The 23,358-nt window shown below is 37.8% G+C and overlaps 2 protein-coding genes across 10 annotated transcripts in view; one reads left to right on the plus strand and one right to left on the minus strand.

Annotated features, from left to right (window-relative positions):
- Nucleotides 1–72: 72 nt before the first annotated feature.
- LOC109090156 (tubulin polyglutamylase TTLL11-like) lies at nucleotides 73–19,730 on the plus strand. The gene is made up of 9 exons (XM_042756341.1): nucleotides 73–1,365; nucleotides 8,020–8,119; nucleotides 9,297–9,430; nucleotides 11,738–12,313; nucleotides 12,557–12,652; nucleotides 13,363–13,478; nucleotides 16,110–16,346; nucleotides 16,571–16,677; nucleotides 18,585–19,730. The coding sequence occupies exons 1-9, from the start codon at nucleotides 844–846 to the stop codon at nucleotides 18,863–18,865; spliced, it is 2,169 nt and encodes a 722-aa protein (XP_042612275.1). The 5' UTR covers nucleotides 73–843; the 3' UTR covers nucleotides 18,866–19,730.
- A 575-nt stretch (nucleotides 19,731–20,305) lies between these two features.
- Nucleotides 20,306–23,358, minus strand: part of LOC109090709 (disabled homolog 2-interacting protein-like) — a 126,411-nt gene continuing 123,358 nt past the window's right edge. For all 9 annotated transcript variants that reach the window (XM_042756334.1, XM_042756335.1, XM_042756331.1 and 6 more), the window contains one exon: nucleotides 20,306–22,888. In XM_042756334.1, the coding sequence (XP_042612268.1) occupies nucleotides 22,721–22,888 (168 nt within the window). In that variant the 3' untranslated portion in view covers nucleotides 20,306–22,720. The remainder of the gene's footprint in view (nucleotides 22,889–23,358) is intronic.

Below are 23,358 nucleotides of genomic sequence, written 5' to 3' on the forward strand. Positions count from 1 at the left end.
CCGTCACAGTCATTCTGGTCACTGATTTTTCGCTTCGCCTACAGCTCGAGTTCAGAGCAATATGTTGCTGCCGTGTGCCTCTGCGGCTTCCGTCTGCTGCGTTGCGTTGTCAACAGAACCAAAACACCAGCAGCAACAGCACACGGGAGCTTCACTCCTGGACTGTCCGCTGGCCATCAGCTGACACCTTACCTGTCCGGCTGCATTAACTCTTAATGCCACGTCTTAGCAAACAGCCGGTAAACGGAACTCACCCGACGTTTTCATTTGGAGACACGACGTCCGTTTAAAAGCCCGAGAGCAGTCGGTGCACTTCACCGGCACTTTAACTGACCGAAAATGACAGGAGGAATGCGGAGATGCGCCCAGCCATGCCCTGCGCTCGTCTTCTCCGTATATATGCCGTGATATGTGCTGTTAGTTGAGAATTGCCTTATAGAGAATGGGATGAATTAGGCACAGATGTGTTTATATGCAGCTTGTGGTATTATTATAGGCGGTTAAGAACCTCTTTTTCCCATTAAAAGGACACTGGACAGCTCTTGTGCCCCGAGCCACTCCTGCCCCGTCAGATCAACATCAAAAACATTCAGCACACTGTAGTGATGTGCTATCTGCCAGTGTTAATAAGGTTTATATAATTTTCATACTGTAATTATGGAGTCGGTGCGTCTTCACGCTAATTTATCAGAATATAGTTAGCTTTTATAGACTAGTTTTCTGTTTTTGTGCCTTAGTTAAGACAGCAGCAGCTGGTCCACGTTAGCACCTCATGCTAGTAGATTGTCCTGACATATTCACCAAACCTAGATGACATAAACAATCCAACCATTAACTAACACTATGAGCGATCACTATGAGAGAGTGAAGATTGAGCTCCAGCAGATGAAGGAGGTGGAGAACGAGGCCGCGGCTGACGGGGAGCAGCTGTCCCCGGCCTCAGTCTCTTCAATTCCCGCTGAAGTTTCCTTTACGGCACGGAGAGACCTGTCCAGAAGTAGCGTTAACGGGAGAAGTAGGAGTAAAAGTAGGAGCAAAGCAGACGGTCACGAGAGACAGGTGAACGATAAAGAGCTTCCCGATCCGACTGCGCAGAAGTCGAACTCTTCACAAGGACAGAGCCGTGTGAGCAACGAGCCAAACCTTCACATTAAAGGAACGGCAAGGCTTTTAAAGGGTAAAACGGCAGCAAACGGTCACGTTGAGACATGTGTTAGACAGACAGATGGGAAATGTGAGCATCATGGCAAAGAGGACGGGAGTAAAGCGGCCAAAAAGAGGAGAGCTGTGACGGTGGACACCTCCAAGGCAAAGACGTCTCTCGAGGCGCTGAAGATGAGCATCAGACAGCTGAAGTGGAAAGAGGTGAGAGAACCCCTGTGTCCTGAGCACCACAAACCTTAGACTTTATCTACCTGTCATTCCGATTACAAGGACTAATAAGTTTGTAGCATGTCATCCCTGGCTATTATTGGATTTGGGTACACTCAAATCTGCTTTTTACTTTATTTAAACAATTTATTTTGATTTAACACCATATATCAAGTTTGTCATTCAAACATGACTGCATCTTGTTAAACTGACTTGAAATGGTTGCTTGTTGGCTTAACTGGATGTTTTCATTTTGAAAGAACATGTTTCAATCAAGTACCTCAAAATAAGTTTTACACTTCCCGTCATGCTTTGCACAGGACTGGACATGGGGAGAGAAAATGTTGAAATAAAGTGTTATTTTATGCCATTTTTAGTTATATTGAGTATTGAGTATTTTCATGTATAATGCTCTATTATGTGGGCATTTTAAAAGACTTTCTATTGGTGTATTTAGTGCGAGTTACCATTGTGGTGAAGCGTGGAGCTTGTGGTTGGGTTGAGGACCTGGCTAAAAGAAAGTCAAAAATACTTAATTAAAAAAAAAAAAACAACTCCAATGAGAGTGCTAGTGCATGATGTACACATACTGTAGTACCATCCTTAAACTGCCAACAACTAACATCATATGTGTAAAGAAAAGTTATCTTACTTGCTAAAGTTTTTATAATACTTTGGCTTACTTGCATGGACAGTGGTTCTACATGATGTAAAATATTATCTCTACTCAGATATTTCATGTAGGATGAACTAAAGCAAATTAAGTTAACTCAACTAAAAGTAGACATGTATTAATAACTTGATTTATTCATGTCCAAATAACATGGTACAAACATGTGGAAACACTGTCCATGATAGAATCATGTTCAGCCAAAGAGTCATTTTTTTGAGTGTAAAAGTAGGCCTATATTGGAAATGAATAAATTCTTAGTCCTAGTGTAAAATGATTTTGAGTGTGTGTGTGTTTGGAGTTATCTCTGTTCTAAAATATTTCATTGACTAGGTATTTCTTGTGTACTGTAGAGTAAAACGCGCTTGCAATATGCAAAATTATGTCTAATTTGTGAGTACTGAAGGCATCAGTCAAACTGATTCACACATTTGTTTGAATGATTCTTTGGCGAATCAGTCAAAATGTTTTTTTTTGTAAAACCTTATCCTTTAATATTCCACAGAGGAGTAGTGGCATTGTTTTGGTCAAAAAGTGTAAGAACCAATGGATACAATTCTACAGAAGCTCACTGCTGTAATGAAAAAACTAGTATCAGATCTAATCCTTATCATGCTGGCTAGTTACCCTGATATCACCCTTAACCTCACATCTCAAGACCCTTATCAGACCCACTGCAGTAAGTATAGTAGACCTTTTTAGCCCTCATTTATTCATAAAAGAATTATACACTCCATTACTTTTGCATAGATTGGATTGTGTATGAAGGACACAGAACTTTTGCATTGATGTGTTTGATGTGTAATTATATCTGGTGATATGGTCTGTGTAATTATATCTAGTCAGATCTGGTAGTGTATGATGCAGTTTTTCCTCTGTAACCAACTCGGCAAGTATACAGAACTGTACGGAACTGTATGATGCCTAGTGTTTTAAAACCTATTCAGATTTTAAAAACCGTAGTGTATTCCAGCCTTTTTTATGCGACCGAAAAATCCCACTGTAACAAAATAGATTTGCTATACTTTTTTAATGCAGCTGTGATTCTTATACATCTACATTCGATGAATCCATTGGACTTATCTACCCTTTCTTTATGCTTCTGCAATGTAAACAAACACTTACTCATGACTTGTAGGCTTAATATTTCAACAGCCATTGCCAGTCTTTAACCTTGTCCTTCAACACCATGTGAGTAACGCACATATGGTTACACTTGACTGTCTATGTGAAGTCACTCTGCATTAAAAAAGAAACACTTATTAATACATTGATAAGATGTCAACCTATACGGTGCACAACACCTGGCAGGCTGGAGATATAGTTCTGCTGAGTGAATGTCTACACCCCCTTCTACCTGTCTCCACTGAAATATTATGAGCCTTTGTAATTCAAAGCTGCCTTGTTAAAGGTCGGTTTCAAGTTTAAGCGTGTCAATTATATCTTTTATCCTGTCTGCTACACCAAAGACTGATTCAAGGGCAAAAGTTTCCCACCTGTGGTTTTAAAAATGTTTAGAGGACTATCAGTCCCTGAAGTTAGAAACATAGATCCAAAGATCTAATTATGACAGTTAGAAACAAGGTATGATATAATCTGTAAGCACTTGATATGGACTCATTAGGTTTAAGACCCGCTACATGAGCTAAAGAGACAAGCTGGCAAACTGATGGCAGTTGTTGTCATTACCCATTCAATATCTTTATTGGGTTCAGCTGAAGTTTTCTGTGCAACTAAGATGGGCCTTTGTGAAACTGGATGCTGCAATCTGTAAGGCAGACTTATCACAGTAGATCATCTGTGATCTGAGGTCTGTAGTAACTGGTAGTGTTGTAAATATCGTAAACAATTTAGTTGCATTTGTGCTTGTAGAAAAATCAACCATTTCAATATTTGGATCTATGTTTCTGTTTGGCTCAAAAAAAGGTCTTACACCATTATCTAATTTGCCATCATCTAAATCTGAGATAAGTGCATTTACATTTTTGATGTGTGGTTGCAAAGACACATAACGGTCTAGTAATACAGTTGAATGCTGACTTTCACCATATGGTTGTGCTTTCACAGTGGTAAATGATTAAGCTCAATCTGGGATAATCCCATATGCCTGTATTCCCACTGCTCTCCATGCCTGTATGGAACAGAAGAGTAGGACACCAGTGCTCCGGTGCAGAGCTACATGTGTGGTTGTTGTAATCTGTAAATTAAGATTAGTCTAGTAAGGATTTAATACAGATTCTCCACACTGCACATAGGTTACACAACTCAGCACACAAGCACATGCATGCACCACACAGGGGCTCAGCCAGAACAGGTAAACACATCCATTTGTCTGTAACACGATAAATATCTAAAGGGGGTCCAGGCTGATGTGACAAGGGTAATGATCCTCCGTGGAGAGAGAAGATTGGTTGGTTGATAACTTAAAATAACATAAAAGAGCAATTTAAAAACCTATACAAGGTTTTGCTTCAGGTAAACCTTTAAAATGTATTCTGTTTTTTGTTTTTTTGGAAGTTCTTGGTGCACAAGTTTTCTCTTCAGTGTTTCGTGACAATTTTCACGTGTCTTGTACCTGCTACATGATTCCAAGTAACTTCATTTAGTTAGGGCTCAAGGTGATTGGATTGAAAAGGCATGTCCTCGTTTTCTGACCTTCTCCACGGCAACTCTGATATAGCGATGAAACCTTGTTCATGTTTAAGAGATCTTTGCCAACCCTACAGGGTTAAGGTTAGAACAATATATTACGTTGCATCAAACAGAGATAAGGTGTTAATATATTGACTCAAACTGTATAAACCAATTTGTGTTATTTTAAAAGATTCTTCCCAGTTCACACAAAAATTAAAATTCTATCATCATTTACTCATCTTCATGCCATTCCAAACCTGTATGATTTTCTTACTCCTGCTGATTACAAAATAAGATATATTGAAAAATGTATATTGGAAGTCAATGGTTTTTGGTTTCAAACGTTTTTGGTTACCAGCATTCTTCAAAATATCTACTTTTGTTAGCCGCAGAATAAAAAGAAAGTCATACAAGTTTGGAACAGCATGAGGATGAGTAAATAATCATAGAATTTTTGGTTTTGACCACTTAATCTGACAGATGTATATCAATATTTATTCAAAGAAGGCAGATCTAATTAAACTGCCCAGTTTAGTTTTACCCTGCTTCAATCTTTTTTTTTTTTTTTTTTTTTTTTTTTTAATTGTGTCTGTGTTTTTTGAAAACATGCACACTTTGGTTTCACTTTATGAATGATGGTATATATGTTTTATATTTGCTAATAATTTGCTACTTTTAAATGAATCCTGAGCCTCTGAAATAGCAAGGGGCACTTAAACGTCTGTCGTTGTTGACCGGTTACACTATATCTGTGAGGACTTTTCCTAAAAATTGGCCCACACAGCTGTAGCTATACCTGTAAATCTGCGTGAACTCCTAATCTGATCACAGATTTCTGGTTTCCTCTGTGTGCCAAGTGACCAATATAGAAGCACCTCCCCACATTCCATTAACCTGTTAAACAGTGATATAATCCTCCCAAAATCCAGCCCAAGACACGTTACCTATAGCCTATACTAAGCACACTACCTGCATCCTGATTGATAACTTTGATAACCAATTTGATAACCTACTTCACGCTCAGCCTATAATGTAGGCTAGTCATCACATACAGGGTCTCAGAAATGTATATGAAGCATAGTATAATGGACCAAAACCTGAAACACTGGTCTGCACACATAAACTCAAATGCATTTTCACCTGTAAATTAATGATGGTAGTAACATATCTTAACCCTGCCTCTGGAACTGACTCTACTACTGTTGTAGAAGTATAACTATTCATTGAGAATATGGCCCTCAGCCAGGATGTGCATACCATAGGACAGTGGCGGCTCGTGGGTTTTAAAATAGAGGAGGCACACTAATTGTATTGGTCTGGGATCCCTGCTGATTATTATTATTATTATTATTATAATTATTATTATTATTATTATTATTTGTTTAACCACTTTAAAATGTTTTTTTGGTTGCTTTTAGTCAGAAAATGTAAAGAAAACAACACATTCAACAATATAATATAATTTCACTTACCTGGCCTATCACTTGAAGCAAACATTGATCCCTTCTTAAAAGTCTTTGTTAAAAGAGAGCTGTCTGTTGTGCAATCTAAAAGGGTCATATGAAGTTGCTAAAAAGAACATAATTTTGTGTATTTGGTGTAATGAAATGTGTTTACGTGGTTTAAGGTAAAAAAACACATTATGTTCCACATACTGTGCATTATTGTTTCTCCTCTATGCCCCGCCTTTCTGAAATCACGTCGTTTTTTACAAAGCTCATCGGTCTGAAAAACGAGGTGTGCTCTGATTGGCCAGCTATCCAGTGCTTTGTGATTGGCCAAATGCCTCAAGCGTGTGACGGAAATGTTACGCCCCTTAACATACTGTGGTGCGTGTGCTGGTCAGAACACTGCTGAGACAAGACAAAAACAATAAAACCCATTACAAACGAGTCAGTTGTTGCATGCAGTGGGGACATAATTACGGATTATAATGATTTATACTGTGTTTTTACGCGTTGTGTTGCATCGCGCCGCGTAAACATAAAACCATGTCTGCATTTGTGATCGGAGAAATGACAAACAACAAGCTCTACTCTACACAAGCAGTTCTCAATTCCAGTCCTCGCGCCCCCCCCAGCTCCCCCCCAGCACGCTCCCCCCCAGCTCTGCATATTTTGCACCAAGATTATCAGCTCATTAGAAGTGAGCTCCGTGCATGAACTATGTTCTAACTGACATGGTCCCTACACCATGTTCATTGCTCCCTACACCCTGAGCAGGGGAAATCTGTTGAAGTTTACCTCACTTCGGAACATTCATTCACGGATTTGCACTGCGCAACATCTTCACACACTGAGAAGTGTGACATCAAATACCTCTGTAAATAAAAACAATTTAAATTTGCATCTCGCACACTTTAATGCACTTTGAATGGAACATAAACGTTCGCTTCGAACTGGAATCATGGTGGAATATCCTGTGAGGTCCACTTCGCAGTGCACTTACGTTCGAATAGAACAAATGTCTTAAGCCATAATGGAAACATACAAAATGTTCAGAGCAGGGGGACGCGAGGACTGGAATTGAGAACTGCTGCTCTACACTGTTCAAAACTCGCATTTGAATCATCAGTGGCAAATCCTTTAAATATGTAAACATACTTACAGACTGTGAGTCAGAACAGCCAGCATTATAGTCTTCTTTCCCAGGATCAGGAAACAGTCCTCCATAAAATGTGCTGCACACTAAATATTTGGGTTGACTTGTTCTGGAACAGTGTTGTAAATACAACTTAACCACTGATTTCTAGTTGTGTCATCTTTTGGAAGGCCAAACAAAGTATTTTTGCTTTCACAACGAAACAGCGTCTCCAAGACATGGCGCCATCGGCAAAAGCTAAAATCAATGTTACACCTTCTTTCTTTGCGTGAAAATTTGGGCGGTGTTATGCAAATCTTGCCACATTGTGAAGTAGACATGTTGGGGCTTGTTTAAATGAGGCGTTTTAAGAGGGTGTGGACAAGTCTTAACTTTTATAAAGAATATCTCTTTGGGTTTGAGACTTTAGTCTTTGCAACTTTACAGATCTTATCTATTCACTTGTAACACTCCAAAACACTCCAAAGAGAAAGGAAAACTTGAAATCACATCACATGACCCCTTTAAGTCTTCCTCCCATTTTCACCTCAAAATTTACGAGTAGCCACTGCCATAGGAAGGAGTAGAAATTGTTTACTAAAATAATTATTGGGGAAAAAAGTCCTGCAGAAGTGAGCTGTTATTTTTCTGGTACAGTTAGTCATAAACATGTTGGGTTTTGCATGCTTGACATGTTTATTGTGTTATGATTGATAGTTTTCCTCCTCTACTTTGCCTCAGTTTTCTGTCTCTTGATCCTGCAGTTTCCGATAGGTAGGCGGACAGCCTGTGATATCTACTGGCATGGCGTCTCTTTTCATGACAATGAGAACATCGTCTCTGGGCAAGTCAACAAATTCCCAGGTAAACGTCATAAAAAGTCAGTCTTTAGAGATCTTGACATAGTGGAAACATTATCTTTCATATGTTTAATAGGAATAATAAAATAAAAATAAAAATAAATGAATCTAAGAATTAAAATGATTTAAAATGCACTGTTGCTGATTTTCCTAATCTTATTTTCAGTGTTTAGTGATAGTCTCAGATGTGAGATTTTTTCATTTGCAATTACAAGCAGGTATTATGTTGTTTCTTATCATGGCAACTGCATCTCGTGTATGAAAAGTATACCATAGCAAGCCTATTCAACTATAATTATATAAATAGCTTTGGTCAGTTGACCTGGCAAGCAGGAGATTACCAACATTAAATGTATTCTTTAAAGTGTTAAGGATGGGGCTGGGGCTGTTAAATACAGGGTTGTTATAGTAAATAAAGATGAAAACAAATGATTTGAAAACTTAAAGTATAAGAAAAACTAAACTAAAATCATTGGATCACAAAGTAGAATGATCGGTCCTGTTTGTGTGGTTCGACATGGTGATATACTGTATCCTGTGTTTCTGATTCCTTTGTAAATACATATAAAGTTTCTTCTTTCAATGATTTTGATAAACTAGAACAGTGTTTTTGTTGTTTCCTTAACTACATAATTACTAAAACTGAGGCTTAAAATAATAAAAACAAAATACATCCATGCAACTATTAAAACCATTGCTGAAACTAAACAAATCTGAAACTTGAAAACCAGTACTAAACTTTGTCACATTTGCATTAGTTAGTTAGTATAGGCTTCATTCTGTACTTACTTTTAGTGGAAGGTTATTAATCATACTTTATGGTGAGTTTTGTTCACTGGAATATTTTTCAGCAGTGGAGTCATAAAGGAGCCTCAAGTGCTGCTGACTCATGGGTTGGGTGTAATATGGCTGTTTTCATAGCTGTATTGACAGTTGCTGTCACACGGTCAGCCTTTCCAAGATGTGTGCCTGTGTGCACACTGTTGAGCCACTGAAATGAAATGATCAAGTAATTTAATGAAACTGCTGGGAAATGCGGCTCTAAAATGTGTCATGTTTTGAGAGAATAATACCTCTGTAGGACCATAGACTGATGAGGAACTGCAGCCTTTCTCTGGCCTCTGTGCTGTTTCTCTTTGACTTCACTCTGTTTTCTCATCAACTATCCTGTCGGTCAGCAGGAATGATAGAGATGCTGCGGAAGATAAACCTGAGTCGTGCCGTGCGTACCATGCAGGAGCTGTTTCCAGAGGAGTACAACTTCTACCCACGCTCCTGGATACTGCCTGAGGAATACCAACTCTTCTCCACACAGGTACAAGCTCAATGAGGGAAACTCCTCAGCGAAGATATTGTGCTTGTTCAGGACATGGTATCAATTTGTGAAATCACAAAGAGACCATTTAAAGAAACCATGTCTTCTTGCTGACAAATCGTCTTTTTTTTCTTTCTTCGTCCAGCAGTATTTCTCTCAGTGGTGTATCTATAGGTAGATTGCTGTAGAAGTAATTGGTCAGGACAGAATCACAGTAAAACCAGGTTAAGCAATTTAGTGGCCAGCAACAACTAATTGTGAATGACAAGATTGTTACAAGATCTTGTACAGTAGTTACTGGATTTACACAGTCAATCTCCTACATATTACAGGTACTTTAGCTTTGCGCTTTATTTGTACAGATGGGCTGCTTAAAGGGGATTTTATCTTACACACTCCAGTAGGTTAAAAACAGTTTGTGCTTCAATTTATTTATTTAAAAAATTGTGGAGTGTTTTTACTTATTTCTCTTTTTGAGATTAATTATTACTTAAATATTACATATTTTTCTTTTGAGCAGGAGACGGACAATACTTTTGTGGGCTTGTGTTTGACACAATAACATTTTATTTTACTAGAAAATCTGCAGAGGGCAGCAGAGATCTGTGGAAGGAAAAAGAAAAAAAAATAATATAATATATAATTTGCTGATGCATGCTGACTGAAATCATTGCATTAATCGGAAATATGAGTCTTTGTTTACCAACCCTAATAACCATAATGTTATTAATGGATAGTCACAAGCACTCACAAGCCTTATATAAACTTTTTGTTTTTTTGTTTTTAAATGAACAGTTGGATCAGTTGTGTGATTGATTGTTAGGGGTTCAAGCATGAAGTGCTGAAACCCTATTGTATTTGTAAGGATTTTTATTGCAGACCAAACCGTAAAGCCTAGAGATTTGAAACTTGGCCAGATGGTACAGCACAGTTTGGGGAGGCACTGGCAAAGACTCTCCCCAATCGGCCAATAAGGGGCACTACAGTGATCAAAAATGCAAAATCGTTCGTAGCTCCTAGACCGTTTGTTGTAGACTCAAGTGTCTTATTTCAATGGATTCCTTGACTCAAGATAAGCATAATAGCTTCATGAAAAATTTTCTACTATTTTGAAGTTTTCACAAAGCCTAATCCAAAGGCTTGATCACTTGGTGGCAGTATAACAGGGCAAAAAACATGAAAATGGCTGTATTTATGCAAACATTTGATTCCAACTGAGATGTTTTTATCCGAGGTGCCACCGATATCTATGAGAGTATTGGTGTATCTCAAAAAGCACGGCCGCCATCGGCCAAACAAGTTTGAGCACCCATTAGACAAGGTTAACGAAGGCTGATCAGAGCAAAACTCAATGGGCCTGTTTGACTCATGGTCCTAGAGGTCAGTGAGAAATTTGAAAGAAATTGCCCACTAGGTGGCGCTATCATGTTTTATGCCTTGCAGATTACACATTTTCACAAATACACACAATTAGATTTCCATATTCTGAAAAACTTTGCCTCTAGAACCACTGCTGTCAATCAAACTGTTTGTTAAATATTTGACATTATGTAAAAACACATTTTTTCAAACTCATCCTAGACAGTTCATCTTATTTTCACCAAAATTGATATAGACCATCTTCCGATGATCCTAACAAAAATTTATCAAACGCTTTTTGATAGACCCAACCATTGTCGAATAATTAGAAGAGTTTGCCAAAGTTGACATGAGGAAATATCTCCTCAATGCTTTATCATTTTAATTTTGTTTGTTTTGACAACCATGTCCTGAGTTTACTTGCACAGTTTCAGCACAGTGCCACCTAGTGGTCAGGAGATATGAAAAATGCCAAAATGGATCTATGGCTGTATTTCTGCAATGATTTTGCAGTTTGATTGGCACCAAACTATGTGTGTGTCTTTTTCACCCCTAGTTAACCAGACACCATAACACCATAATTTGACTGTTCATGTTAACCCTTTCAGACACTTGTGTGGACTGTGGATATCATATTAGTAAAACAATGATTTTGTGTCAACTTTTAATTTATGGTTTTGTTGAAATATCCATATGTATTTCAATATTTAGCCATTAAAATGGCTGTTAGAAGTTAAATGTTTGCTATAAATTATTTTTTTTTATTTTAAGGACTGCATTTAGAGTAGAAATAGATAAATAAAGCATGACCATATTTTTGTGTCACTGAAATGTAATCCAGATCTGAAAGGGTTCATTTTTTCAAGGGATGGTCCTCTTCAAGTTCTTTTCCAAGCATATTAGAAAAAAAAGTGACTGTTCACCTTCCGCTTTTGTCCTATTTTTTAAATCCGTCTTCTGAAGGACAACGATTCAACTCTCAAACCCACTTACATTGTTAAACCGGACAGTGGATCCCAGGGCGACGGTATCTACCTCATCCGTGACCCCGCTGATCTTCGGGTCATCTCAGGTGCTCAGATCAAACAAGCAGTTGTTCAAGACTATATCCAGAAACCCCTGCTCATTGATAAACTCAAGTTTGATATCCGCCTCTATGTTCTGGTCCGTTCATTGGAGCCTCTAGAGATCTACATTGCTAAAGAGGGTCTGTCCAGGTTCTGCACAGAACCCTACCAAGAACCCAGCCAGAAGAACCTCAGTCATGTTTTTATGCACCTTACCAACTACTCCCTTAATGTGCACAGCGGGAACTTTGTCCACTCCGACAGCTGCAGCACGGGCAGTAAACGCACCTTCTCTAGCATTCTCTATCGCCTGGCATCTAAAGGAGTGGACATCAAGAAGGTCTGGTCAGACATTATTGCTTTGGTTATCAAGACGGTAATTGCACTTGTACCTGAACTGAAGGTGTACTACCAGGCAGATATACCACCTGGAAAACCAGGACCGACATGTTTTCAGGTATATTTACAATGAATTATTTTGTGTGTGTGTGTGTGTGTGTGTGTGTGTGTGTGTGTGTGTTGTGTTTGGTATTTAGGTGGCCTGCATCGCTATAGTCAGTCAAATGAGAAAAATGAGCACAAACCCAAATGCTGTTAACTTTGTTTTGCTTTCACCAGGTGACCCCTAATCCTGTGCATTTCATTGTTTTTCAAAGTCAATAAATAATAAATAACAGAATATGATGTGTCACAATTTTAGATCCTGGGCTTTGATATCCTGCTGATGAAAAACTTGAAGCCTATATTACTAGAGGTCAATGCAAATCCCAGCATGAGGATTGAACATGAACATGAGGTGAGGGTGCAGATGCTCTTTTAGCGTGATGTGATTATTCAAATAAACTGGTACCTTAACAATATACTGTGGCAGTACTAAAGATAAAGATATCTTTGATATGTTTTGATATCATTATTTAGGTGGTTACGTATTTCAAAAATACCATTGTACATGTAAAAAAGTGTTTAATACAGTATATAATAATAATAATAACAATAATAACAACAGTAATAATAATAAACATGGTATTGCCACAGTACATGTCCAAAAACCATAGTACACACTACTGTTCAAAAGTTCGGGGTCAGTAAGTTGTATATTTTTTTTGTTTATTTTTTTTTTGGATGGATTAATTTAATTAATTGATTGAAAAGAAATTTATTTTTATTTGCATTTCAAATAAATGCAGTTCTTTTTGATTATAGGACACCGAAGAATGGAGTAGTTGCTGCTGAAAATACAGTTTTGCCATCCCAGGAATATTTAAAAATATAAACTTATTTTTAAATGGCAAAAGTTAATTTAGATTGTAGTAATATTTCACAACATTGCTGATTTTTTAACTGTATTTTTGCCCAAATAAAAACAGCCTTGGTAAGCATAAGAAACTTCTCTCAAAATGATTAACATTTGGTCTTTCTGACGCTAAGCTGATAATGAATATATTTGTGTTTACAGACTAAACCTGAGTCTGTTACGATGCTGATCATTGCCATCCTGTGTTGCAGGTGTCACCTGGTGTGTTTGAATATGTACCGAGTCCAGTAGATGAAGAGGTGAAAGTGGGTGTGATCAGAGACACGCTGCGGCTCATGGACCCCGCTCAGAGGAAACAACACGCAACGTGAGTCATAGGCCGTGTGTGTTTGTGTGCATGCCTACCAGTGCGTGTTGTCTTCCGCGCCTCAGCTTTGTGGAGCTGAAATAATGGTCTGCTGAGCTGCAGTTATAAGCCTTTCAGACGGAGAAATTAAATTCAGGAATTCCAGTGATGGAATTTCACACTTGTGTGGCCACTCTTCCTCTATCTCTCTCAGTCATGGAAATGCAGAGACTCTCATGCCCCATGAGCAAGTTTGTGTGTCTCATGCATTCAGCTTTTATTGCTGCTCATTGTACACAGACACACTTCATCGTCTGGGCCTGGGGGGAAATAAAACTCAGACAGCCACTGGTTTTGAGGAAAGTGTGGAGTCAGCAGAGTTTAATTGAGACTTGCATGTGCACATTTTTGTTTAATATCTGCTAATTTAACCTTTAGATGTGCATTTTTAATGATATAGCACAGTTGTGGTGTTTGAGAAATGAAAAACAGTTTAATCAAGGTTTTCTTTGTGTGTGTCTTGTTTCAGTTCTTGATTATGAATTCTTGCAAAAAAAAAGTGTAAAATCTGGTGAAATCATTTTGATCAGAAAACCTTTCTTGCTATTATCAACATTGAAAAGAATTTTGCTGACTAATATTTTGTTGTAAACCAAGATACATTTTCTAAGTATTCCTCGATGAATACAAAGCTCAAAAGAACGTTTATTTGAAATAGAAATATTTTGTAGCTAACCTTATAAATATCTTTACTGTCACAATACATTTAAATAAATGTAAAATTTCATTAGGTTAATTTGTGTACTTTTATTTGTCTTAATTTTTTTTTTTCAGTTCCTACAAGGAGAAAGTAAGTGTGTCAGAAATAAATGTACATAAATAATCTCCCCTGCAAACATAAGCTCATATCGGCACAAAAGATTGAATAAATAAAATAAATGAAGGCCACTCAGAGAGAAAGTTCTTCATACTCAGTCACGATCTCTTTCATCTCGTGTCCTCCTTTCAGTGAACCTGAAATAACAAACCTTCAGCGACTGCAATGACAGTCTGAATTAACACCGCTCACAAAATCTTCTGATTCAAGGCCTTTGATGCTTTTTGAAGCTATTCTGTCCTGAGTACAATTGTCACAGCTAATACTGACAAGTACAAAGTCACTAAGGCTTTACAAAGCCAGAACGTCTTCACTAGTGTTGTATAATGACAGCCTATTCCTCGCAGGGCTCTCCAGTTAGATTTGTGCTGCTCCTCTATTGCTGTCGTGTTGGACCAGTTCATCTTGCACGTTTCCAGAGGCTTCTGTGGGAAATTGATGTTTATATTATTCTATGTCATGTGTGAATATGTTATTAGATTTTATTAATAATGGGCTGCTCCCTCGACACTGTTTGGCTGTTTATAGAGCCTCCGGCAGTCACAGAGACAGGTGTGATATTTTAAAGGAATATTCCAGGTTCATTACAAGTTAAGCTCAGTTCCCCTCATACAACTTTTCTGGGAGTATATAAGTTTGATGAGCAGTTACAAAATTTTATGGCAGCAATAAATACACTTGTACAGCTATTTGCTGTAATAACAACAGTAATAGATTGTGAAGACGGTCATCTCACAAAAGTTGATGCATTTGTGTAAGTCGTGCTAAAGGTTGTATGTGAGAGAGAAGACTCTGCAGTCTTTGGGTAAACCCATTAAGTGTGTTAGTTAAGTCGTATCTCGTTAGCACTTTTACCCTGTAATTTTCAAGCCGCAACCTTCAGGTCAGAAGCCATGAAGTACATCTACTTGGACTAAAAGTGCAGAGTTACTTACAGCACTGCTGAACTGCAGTAATAATCGACACACAACAAACTGCTTTGGTTCCTCGGCCATCTGGGCTCAGTGCACGTATGAGAGGACTGCAGTTCGCTCGGGTGGTTTTGTGATTGTTAAATAATTGTTTTTCATTATGTTGTCCTTGGGTAAGTGAGAGAGAAAGAGGGATTTAATGAGAGAAGATTGTAAGGCTTGTGGTTTGTGATGCTATTCACTGAGGATTTCTGTTTTTTTTTTTTTTTTAGTCCTTTGGTTTGTAGTCCTCCATTCTCCTACTTGACAGATTTTCTTTTAGGCATTATGCTGTTATCACAAAATCAATCCACAAACTTTACAGATGATTTGAGTGTTTGTTGTTCTTATTTAGCCATTTTTAAGTGACCTTGACTTTCCTTTCCCTCATCTTCTGTCTAAAATGTGACAAATTATACAATAGCAGAGATACATATTCTGTAAGGGAACGAGACAAAGAGAGAGTAACTTGAAAATTAAAATGGTTTGCATCATATACCATAATTTAACAAAGGTGTTTATCAAGTTGTAAAATGTAATATTAGTTAAAACTATTCATAAAACAGACATTTTATATATATATATATATATATATATATATATATATATATATATATATATATATATATATATATATATTTTCATAGTTTTTCAAACGTTTATCTATTTTTCTGTTACTTGTAGAAAATATATAAATGTATATAAAAAGTATGTTGGTGCCATTGAAAATATTGGCAGGGCACTTAAAATATATTATATAAATATATATTATAAAAATAATAATAAAATGTGTGTGTGTTGAGTTTAACCTCTCTGTGCCAACAGGTCAAATACAGGGGGCGGTTCACCAGAAGAAGCTATTGTTGTGGAGACAGGAAGTGATGAGAAAGAAGGCATGGCGGATTCTCTTCCATCTTTGTGTTTAAAGCAAGTCTTCCCTAAATACACCAAGCAGTTTCATTACTTGCGGGTCGTGGAACGCATCGCTGCCATTTTCCTGCGCTTCCTTGGCGTAAAAGGAACCATGAGACTTGGTCCGACCAGCTTTCGCACCTTCATCAGGCAAGTCATTAGTTCCTGTAGCTCAACTGGTAGAGCGTGACCAGGGTCAAGCTGGTAAAATGTAAACCTTGAAAGCAACATCTGCAAAATGAATACATGCAAATGTAACAAAAACATATTAGATATATCATTATGGCTAAATGAAATGGAATCAGTGTGATTCTTTTTTATTTTTTAAGCAACATCTGCAATCACGTACCACATTAATCGAGTGTCTCCTTTAGGAACTGCAAGCTGAGTAACAGCAGCTTCTCGATGGCTTCAGCGGACATCCTGTACATCGACATCACCCGTCGCTGGGCTGGAATGCTCCCTGACTCCAGAGAGGCAGGCAAGCGGCCCACCAATCATGATGCAATTTACAGCACATCTTCACTCCCGAGGCCAACACACAATCAAAAAGCTGTTAAAAAGCCTCCGATAAAAGACACATTTGCAACTATTCATCATAGTGCATTTCCCCTTGCATGCAGTCATAAATGAGATCGTCTGGGGTGATAATTGACAAATAAATTCACTACTTCGTTCATTTGCCCAGTACTTGTAAATTGGAAAAATAGATGGCCAATCAATTTATGCCACATAACCAAATTTTTAAGTTCTGCCTCAATCTTTTCTATTTAATTTTTTTTTTTTTGCTTTCACTTTGAAAAGATACTTTGGTAAATGGGAACGTGTCTGTGTGTGTGTCAAAGCTAATGTGCCCACAAGTCATTTCTGCTTTTAAATGAGCACTGGTAATATTCTTGTGATGGTGCATTAGGTTGGGTCATGCTAGCATCATTTTCTTGGAGGAACGTATGAAATGAATAATGCATGCCAGGCCTTGCTTCTCCTAATCAAAAGAGAGAATAAATATATACTTGAGTCTCTGTGCTCCTGAATGGCCAGAGTGGAAAGATGTGATCTGCATTCTGGAACGTTTCGGAAGGTTGCACTGAATTTGGTCATTAGTGCCTTGCAGCGGGGTATCAACACACATACTCACAGAAGACAGACTGTGTGGTGAGAGGAAAGTAATAACTGGTGGATAAGGTTGATATTTATAAATAATAGAAGTGGCTGCTTAAAAGGAAGGGATCGGACTGTTTATCCCCGAGGAGGAAGAGGAGAGATAGTGCTGCCATGATCTTCATTAATAGTAATACGTTTACTTTTGAGGAATGCTGACTTGACACTCGGACAGAATGCCTAAAGACGGAATCTTCTTTACCCTCCTGTCCACCCCAGAGTTCAATCTGCTTCACTTGATATGATAATGCTGAATTCTTTCAGCGCTCTTCATTAGTCTGCTTAATGAAACCCATTTCCTCCTTCTGGAGAACAGCATTGTTTATTAATTGTGGCCATCCATTCTCAATGTACACATATTTCTGTCCGGCGCAGCAGGCCACCTCGCTTTTCTCTCTAGATGTTTTTCATGGCTCCATTTTGTCCGCAGCGAGGGCTCATTAATGCTCTGTATATGTAGTCAGACAAGTGATCTGCATCCACTTTCAGACTCAAACCCCCTGAGGGTCCCAGGGACCCTTAATATCAAGTGCCTTCCTGTTGAAATGTGTGGAGAGAATTTCACTGCTCTCTCTCTCTCTCTCTCTCTCTCTCTCTCTCTCTCTTCATGTTTCAAATGTACAAAGTTTTCCTCTTTAGAAAGAAGCTGTCTGTATTTCTCTCCCTCGGCTCTCAGGCTCAGACGTGACCTTGAGAAATATGCTGCTGCTGATTTGAGCTTGCAGAAGTTTTTAGCAGGAACAATAATGTACTGTAATGACGTTTTCATCAGCGTGGAGATACGACTGTGCTAAATAACACACAGATGAACCTATTAATTAATAAACAAGCAGAAGGCAAAATCTGCCAAATGGACAATTCTTAATGAAGTATCTTAGAGCTCAGAAATAATGTCACTAATTGCTTTTCTTCAAATCTCTCAGTATACTCATAATATTGCTCAAATAACTCACTTCAGGTAAATTTCACCTATAGTTAGCAGATAAAATGGGCAACAAAGTCCCATAGACTGAATCAGAAATAAATACAACCTGATAACAATGGTATCATAAATCGTGTTGCTTTTAACTCAAATCTCCCCCCAAAAATAAAAGCATATTTTTCAGACCAGTCCAGCTAATGCATGATTAACTTTGACAGTAAACAAACACACAGCTGTCTCCTTTAACTAAGAAAGTGATTGGTTCTTTTTGAGCATCAAGTGAAACAAAGCTGTCTCTCTTTCAGGAATGTGTCTTCAGGCGTTTATTGAGGCCTTCTTTTACCTGGCAGCACGCAGGTTCAAGGCTTTACCTCTGCGGGAGCAGGTGGTCTTGCTGCTGGAGGTGTGTGAGGGGGCCCTCGAGGGCCAGAGCCACAGTGAGAAGCCACGGACACACCGATCGCACACACACCCAAACCCCGCCTCTTCTCAAACTTCAGCACCAACCACGTTCAGCTCCCCTGCACTGACACGCCGACGCCAACGGCCGCTGCAACTCTCTGCTAAAGCAAACACAGAGAACTGACAATCTCACACACACAAACAAACACTTCCATGTCTTCTGAGGAACTTCCAGAGGGCAACGCAATGGGCTTTTGAATAAATAAACAAAGAAGGTAGAATAATGAACTGAATTTTATAACATATAGAAGCCAGAATAGAAGAGGACCTTAAATCATTCACTCTAAGCTGTGTGCAATATAGCTCAAGTTGAGTTGTTTATACACCGCTCAGATAAAGATATTTCTTTCACCACACTACACAGACAAAAGTAACCGAAGATGTTCATGTGTGTGTGTTCTGATGCCAGTACACTGACACTCCAGACACTTGTTTCAGTGCTAAATGTGTGTGTTGCTCATAAAGTATGCTTACCTTCAGGTAATGTGGGTAGTTAATCAATCACTGCAGGGATTAATGTCACAAGATTCAGTGTTTCTTAAAGGGATGAAATATTGTCATAACACCACTTCAGAAAAGCAGCTAATTTTCTCAAATGGCCACCTTGAACTGAACAACACGGTGGCCTTTTGTTAGGAAATGGTGTTAACACCAGGACATGGCACCAAGTGCACTCAAAGTTTACTAAGTAGTTTTATTTATACCCGTAGAGATTTAATATTTATTGTTTTTCACTTCACTGAGTCATTCGCTGTGGCTGTGAACTGACTGAATTGCTCTTGCATGTAGAAATTAAGACAGAAGGAAAAAAAGGGGTTTGCTGTGGTTTAATGCAAGTGGACATCTCACAGGACTAGCACATATTTACACAGATCACTTAACCCTCATTTAATATCACACTGCAACTGCAGGCATCTACATATACAAATTAGGCTTGACTGAGATGTACTTTTTATGGGCATGTTGAATAAACATTGCATATGAAAATATCATTTTGTATGTTTTTACTTTTTTAGTTACATACACGTGCACACATATACACTACCATTCAAAATGTTATATACATATATATATAGAGAGAGAGAGAGAGAGAGAGAGAGAGAGAGAGAGAGAGAGAGAGAGAACAAATCTCAAATACTTAGCAAGGTATTCTTATTCCCCTGATGACAAAGCTAAATTTTCAGCAGTCATTATTACTCCAGTCTTTAGTGTCACATGATCCTTCAGAAAGCATTTTAATATGTTGATTTGGTGCTCAAGAAACATTATTTTAAACAATGCTGAAAAGTGTTGCGCTGCTTATTTTTTATATTTTCATACATAAAGGGATATTTATATACATATCTGGGATCAATTAAGCATAATAAAATTATTTGTATTTATCATAATAGCACAGTTTTTGTAAGTTATGATTGACTCGTAATATATTTGTAATAATGTCCATAAGATGTTGGACTTTGGGATCAGAAATGGACCATCAGTAGGATGACCATATCCAAGCACATTTCATTGATCTTGACCTCTCACATTATGCTTGAGTAATGAAGACAACAAAGCAGGCATATGAAATAACTAAATAAAACTTTAATTACTCTAGTTGCAAATGTACATAAATTGCACAGCCACAATTGTATAGTTCTTAACATGGACAAATGTCTCTGTACATTATTGTTCTTGTCATTGTCCTAAAACAAGGTAAGAGTCCAGCCAATACTTTACTTTAAACATACTTACAAAAAATCATTTCTACAAGGATTATAAAACGTACAACATATTTTAGGTATTCATTTATAGATTTTTATATCTTTATATCTTTATATATTTATTTCACATACATGTAGCTACTATTTCACATTGACTGCTTGGAGAAAAAAAAAAATGAAACGATGCGCAAATAGCTAAACTTTGAGAACTGAAATGAAGCCCGATAAAGACACATCTGATGAAAAGAACCGAGACGACAGCAAAAGTCCTTTTCATTCAATAAAGTTCTAAACTTCTATTTCATTTTTCTTTGACTCACTAGTAGCTTCTCATGTGGATGGAAATAGACGTAACGATTCTGCAAAACCTCAGACCTCATTAAAAACAGAACATGAACGAACAGAGAAGCTGACATCCAGGTCTGTGAGAGAAAACTTGTGAAAAATAAATATTGATTCCCTTTTGTGCACCCACACGAGCCCCAAGCCAAGTTTAAAAGTTGATCAAATGAATTTTAAATGACTCTAGATACTAATCTGCCTTATACAGACAGTGCTGAAGCATTTAGTACATGCAAAACTACTTTACCAGGGCATCAAAAGAGCATGTGATTGGCTGAGGTATGTTACACAGTCCAGTAGTTAATCTCGTGACATTTACACTGCATGTGTACCTTTGTGTGGAAGGGTTTATAGCGTTTGGCTACAGTGGCACAAATGATAATGCTACAAATGAAACTGAATAACAAATTACTTCCACTTCCCTAGCTTAACAATAATAATGAACACTTTGAGTTTGCTACGTGTTTGTAGAGTGAAGTAAACCCAAGTGGACACAACAAAGGGAAAAAGTGCATAGTCTTCAAAGCCTTTGAGAAGCTGGGGCGAGAGATGTGCTTTGTGCTTTTTAAGATCGCTGGGTCTCAATCTAATCCCACATTCAGCCGATGTAACATCCTCATTCACTCTGAAGCTTGCTTTATATATAACATTAACTTATTTTCATAATACTCCATCACAGAGCCCATATTCAGAGAGGTTTCCCCTTTTTATAATAACATCTCTATCTTACACGTCCAATGACAGGCAGTTCTATAATTTATCTGTATCTCTTTGCATCAAAATAAAGACATGTCGTGTGTCTCACTTCCTCAATGACCAAAGAATTAAAGGAAAACACCTCAGTGCTGAACATGATAAATGCAGAAGAGTCTTCACACACGCTATTAAATACAAAAATATACAAACTCTAAATGCTGAAATGTAAAGTGTGCAGCAATTTGGACCAACATATACAAAAACAAACACACTTGTACAAATGACTTAAAAAGGCTTACAAATTAGACTGAAGAAAAACCCATGAAGAGAACATGCAAAAAAAGGAAGAAAAAAAAGAAAAGCAAAACTCTCCCAAACAATATAGGAAGAAAACATGAGCTACACAAGGCAGTTTTCAAAACTTCCAACTAAAATCATGTCAATCCAAAACATTCACTCTGCTCCGTCTGAGCTAATTCATAATCTTGGCATATCCAAAATGTGTTTGTTACAGACTAGAACATTTTGCCCAAAAAAATACAAAATAAATTAAAAAAAACCCTAAAACAGCAAATAAAAATAAACAGAAAACTTGTGGAACTTGTTAAAATCTATGCACATTATAATCGATCACAGATGTTCATCTGAACTGTAAAAATAAAATAAAAACAAGGACTGAGGGATATTTCAGATGCAACATTTTAAGGCTTCTCATGATGGAGAGACAAAGTGCACTATGTAGGGAGAAACAGAAACAGGAAGAGAATGCTAATTTCTCCACAAAGAGTTGCTCATTCTGTAGTTCCATATTAAAGCAGAGACCATTATAAATGAATGTGACAAAATCTAGTTTATTTTTTCCCCAAAGGCTGTGTGGAGAACATCTATTATAGTAAATCAAGTGAAATGACTTTTTTTGCAGGCTAGAAGGTCCTAGTATCAGTATAATGTCACCATGTTAGCTGTATTATTGTTTTCTCTTCTTTTCTTTTACAGTTAGTTGTTGTGAAACACGAATGAATGTCTAGTGGTGTGTCCTAACATGAAGTACTTGAACAGTAGTCTCACCAGTGGATGTTTAAAGTGGATCTTGCTCCACATTTCCAAACAATGGCTTTGCGGACCGTCAAAGTTCAGTGTTCAGTATCCTCACCTGTGTTCACTTGTAGAATACCTGCACACTTGCTCACGTCCTCTCTCTCTTCATTCTGTCTCTCTGTGGATCCGGGGGTCTTCGTTCAGCAGTTGGAGCTGTTGCGAAACTCCCCGTTCTCTGTGATCTGCAGCTTGGTGGGGTTGGTGGGAGAGATGCCGTTCCGCGTCTGCATGCTGTAGCGCTCCTTCAGCTGTGACAGGGCGCTCATTAGCCTCGCGTTAGCCGCGTCCAGAGATGCTATCCGTTTCTCCTGCAGAGAGAGACAATTTCAGCATCTATACAAATCATAAGTCCTATGAAAATACCAACACCAGCAATTTCAGCTAAGAATTTTTAAGAGTAATTGTTTGGATGTTAACAGGTAGAGAATGGGAAACAGTGAATCCAGCCCAGACAGAGACAGATCAGGTGATTTTTAGGGGCAATTTTGGCCTTTTAGGTTCTCATATTAACTGACACATCCATGTTTCTGGTTGTTGTTCAAGGCTATTCAAAGAGAATGCATAATTATGCATATATTTACTGAACATGATATTCAGTTTGGTTGATCTCCAGCTAAGCAACGCCAATAATTCTGACCACACAATCTGATTAGCTGAGAAGCACTGACCCATATTGTTCAATAACAGCTGAATGTGGATCATTTTATAGAATGAAAACGTGTATTGAGTTCTGGACTACTTTTTTTGGCAAAAGGGATTGATACTAAATTTATGATTT

The sequence above is a fragment of the Cyprinus carpio genome, chromosome A5 (genome assembly GCF_018340385.1).
Source record: "Cyprinus carpio isolate SPL01 chromosome A5, ASM1834038v1, whole genome shotgun sequence".
Classification (NCBI taxonomy): Eukaryota; Metazoa; Chordata; class Actinopteri; order Cypriniformes; family Cyprinidae; genus Cyprinus; species Cyprinus carpio.